This window comes from Nematolebias whitei, chromosome 1, assembly GCF_014905685.2.
Source record: "Nematolebias whitei isolate Nwh7 chromosome 1, NemWhi1, whole genome shotgun sequence".
NCBI lineage: Eukaryota > Metazoa > Chordata > Actinopteri > Cyprinodontiformes > Rivulidae > Nematolebias > Nematolebias whitei.
Genome location: NC_056498.1, coordinates 37,870,289 through 37,872,642, shown reverse-complemented (window position 1 = coordinate 37,872,642; position 2,354 = coordinate 37,870,289). Strand labels below are relative to the sequence as shown.

Sequence of the window (2,354 nt, the reverse complement as noted above, 5' to 3'; positions counted from 1 at the left end):
TGTTAGCTTAGCTCGTAGCTTAGCTTCTCAGCTTAGCTGCTTTTAACGATCCAAAAACGCAAATTTGGATGATTAAAACGGATTTTAAAGAGAAAGGGAGGAGCCAGTGAAGAGCACCGGAGTTGAACCTTTTGTCATCCAGTGTCTTCAGTAGAGAGAGAGAGACACGAAGAAACGATCAAGCCGATAAATGAGGACGATAATTTTAATTTATCATGATATTAATTGATTTATTGTGTATCGTGACAGGCCTATTTATTGATACTGACCTAATTGAGTGACAGCTGACACCGATCGCCCGAGCGTGATATTCTGATCAAACTAAAGCCTAGTTTAGACTCCACGAGAAGTGCCCAAGTCATGACTCGCTGACATGGCTACGTAACGAAAACTGGGTATTTTTTCTTTAAGATATTCTTTCCAGAATGTTTCAGCCAATCTATTGGTTATCGGCATTCGCCTTCCCCTTCCCATATCGTATCGGCGATAGCCAAACTATCAGAATCAGGTGGACTCTAGTTATAGATGGATGTATACTTTATTAGGGATGCACGATATTGGATTATTGTCCGATATGCACATATGTTTAAACTTATTTGGCCAGTAACCGATACCAATACCGATATTTTTCCCCCTAGATCTATTTACAGAGACTACATAACTTTCTCTGACGTAGAATTTAAATACAACATTTTCTACATGGTCTTTGTCAATTTGGTCTGCTACCAAATGCAGATGCCAAAAAGCGGGCTGGAAATGATGCAACACTATATAAATATATATATATATATTTAAAAAACAGCACCTTTTAAATCGGTGAGTTATTTTAATGGAATGTCCGATATATTTAACTTTATCGCTAATATCGGCCAATACCGATTCCATGACGATAATATCGTGCACCACTATATTTTATTGTGCCCGAGGAGAAATTTGTCTTGGACGTGGTCTAATATTTATGCTTTCATGTGCACAGGAGATCACCATCATCTGTTTGATCAAATCAAAGTAAAGTCGACTTCAAATGAACGTTTGCAGCACGCACGTCTACAACTGTCGGCATAAAGAGTCCATCTGAAATAATCTACGTAAACTAGGCATTATGGAAAAAGATGTCTGAGGTACTTACCTAAGATGCTGGGGTCAGAGTGCAGCATCATGGGCTGTTTCTTCTTCATCTTCCCCCCCTGGTTGTCATAGAGACCAGCTTTGCCCATGTGGTTGGCCTGAAACATGGACTGCAGAGAGCTCGGATTCATACCTCGCATCGAGTCCTGACAAACCAAACGGACATTTCATCTTTATACCCCGTCTGCATTAGTAATAAATGAAGAGTTTGAATCAGGATTTACCTGCAGAGGGAAGTTCATGTTCAACCCACCCACCTCCTTTGACAACTGGGGAAAAAATATAAAAAACAATGATTTTTAACTAAACAACGTTTAATATTAATTAATTTTAAGCAGCTGGAATGACAGCAGGTGAGTTTCAGGCCTACCTGCTGCTGCTGCCTCTGTTGGTTGGCTTTCTGTTTGGCACGTCGCTCAAGAAACTGTTTGGCGAACTCTTTGGCTTCCACAGTGTCCCCAAGGTAGGACCGGATGAAATCCAGCACTGCATAGGGAGACTCCACCTCCTTCAGGTAAGCCACGATCGTGGCAACTTCACAAAGACACGATGTTAGCACAGTTAGCAAAGGCCGAACAGGATTTTGTGACGGTGCATTTATTTTTAGATCGCTGCAATCGGTTAGCACCAAATAAAAACAGTTATATTAGTTATAAAAATCTCAGATGATTGGGATAGGATTCAATGCAGCCATACTTAAATTATACTTGGCAGACTTTGTATTTTATTTTACACCAAGGATATAATTTAGCAGTTTCTGATTCTAACACGCTTACTGTGATTTCCAAATTGAGCGCGCCTGAATACAAGCCACGCCCACACACAAAAAAAAAGGTACATATATAGGTTGCAATTGTCTATAAGCCGCAGGTGCCCTCCATGTGACTGACAGTCAACCACAGCAGACTGCTACAAAACGTACAGTAATTTATTTTTACGTGAACAATGCTGGTAGCATGAATGTAAAAAAAAAAAAAGTGTTTCCCTTAGCCCCGCCCTGTCAACAGAATCGAGCGCCCCACAACTGCCAGCACTGACGTAGCATTAAGCTAGCGGCGAGTAACACGGGCGTGCTAGCTAAAAGTAATTTTCCCTCACGCTGAACATTTGTCGGTAGAAACAGGCAGCTCATACATGTCTCCGTCTTTCCTCCTCCCTGGGGTCACAACGGGGAGGTGGGAACGGAAAAGGGTGGGGGGCAAAGTGCTCCCCCTCCCCAGTAGACC

At 41.8% G+C, this 2,354-nt stretch overlaps 1 protein-coding gene across 1 annotated transcript in view; it reads right to left on the bottom strand.

Annotated features, from left to right (window-relative positions):
• Window positions 1-1,100: 1,100 nt before the first annotated feature.
• LOC119410654 (GRB10-interacting GYF protein 1-like) overlaps window positions 1,101-2,354 on the bottom strand; it is a 1,799-nt gene continuing 545 nt past the window's right edge. The window contains exons 3-6 of the mRNA XM_037677576.1: window positions 2,263-2,284; window positions 1,499-1,662; window positions 1,353-1,397; window positions 1,101-1,274 (exon numbers count right to left, since the gene is read on the bottom strand). Of these exons, the coding sequence (XP_037533504.1) occupies window positions 1,101-1,274; window positions 1,353-1,397; window positions 1,499-1,662; window positions 2,263-2,284 (405 nt within the window). The remainder of the gene's footprint in view (window positions 1,275-1,352; window positions 1,398-1,498; window positions 1,663-2,262; window positions 2,285-2,354) is intronic.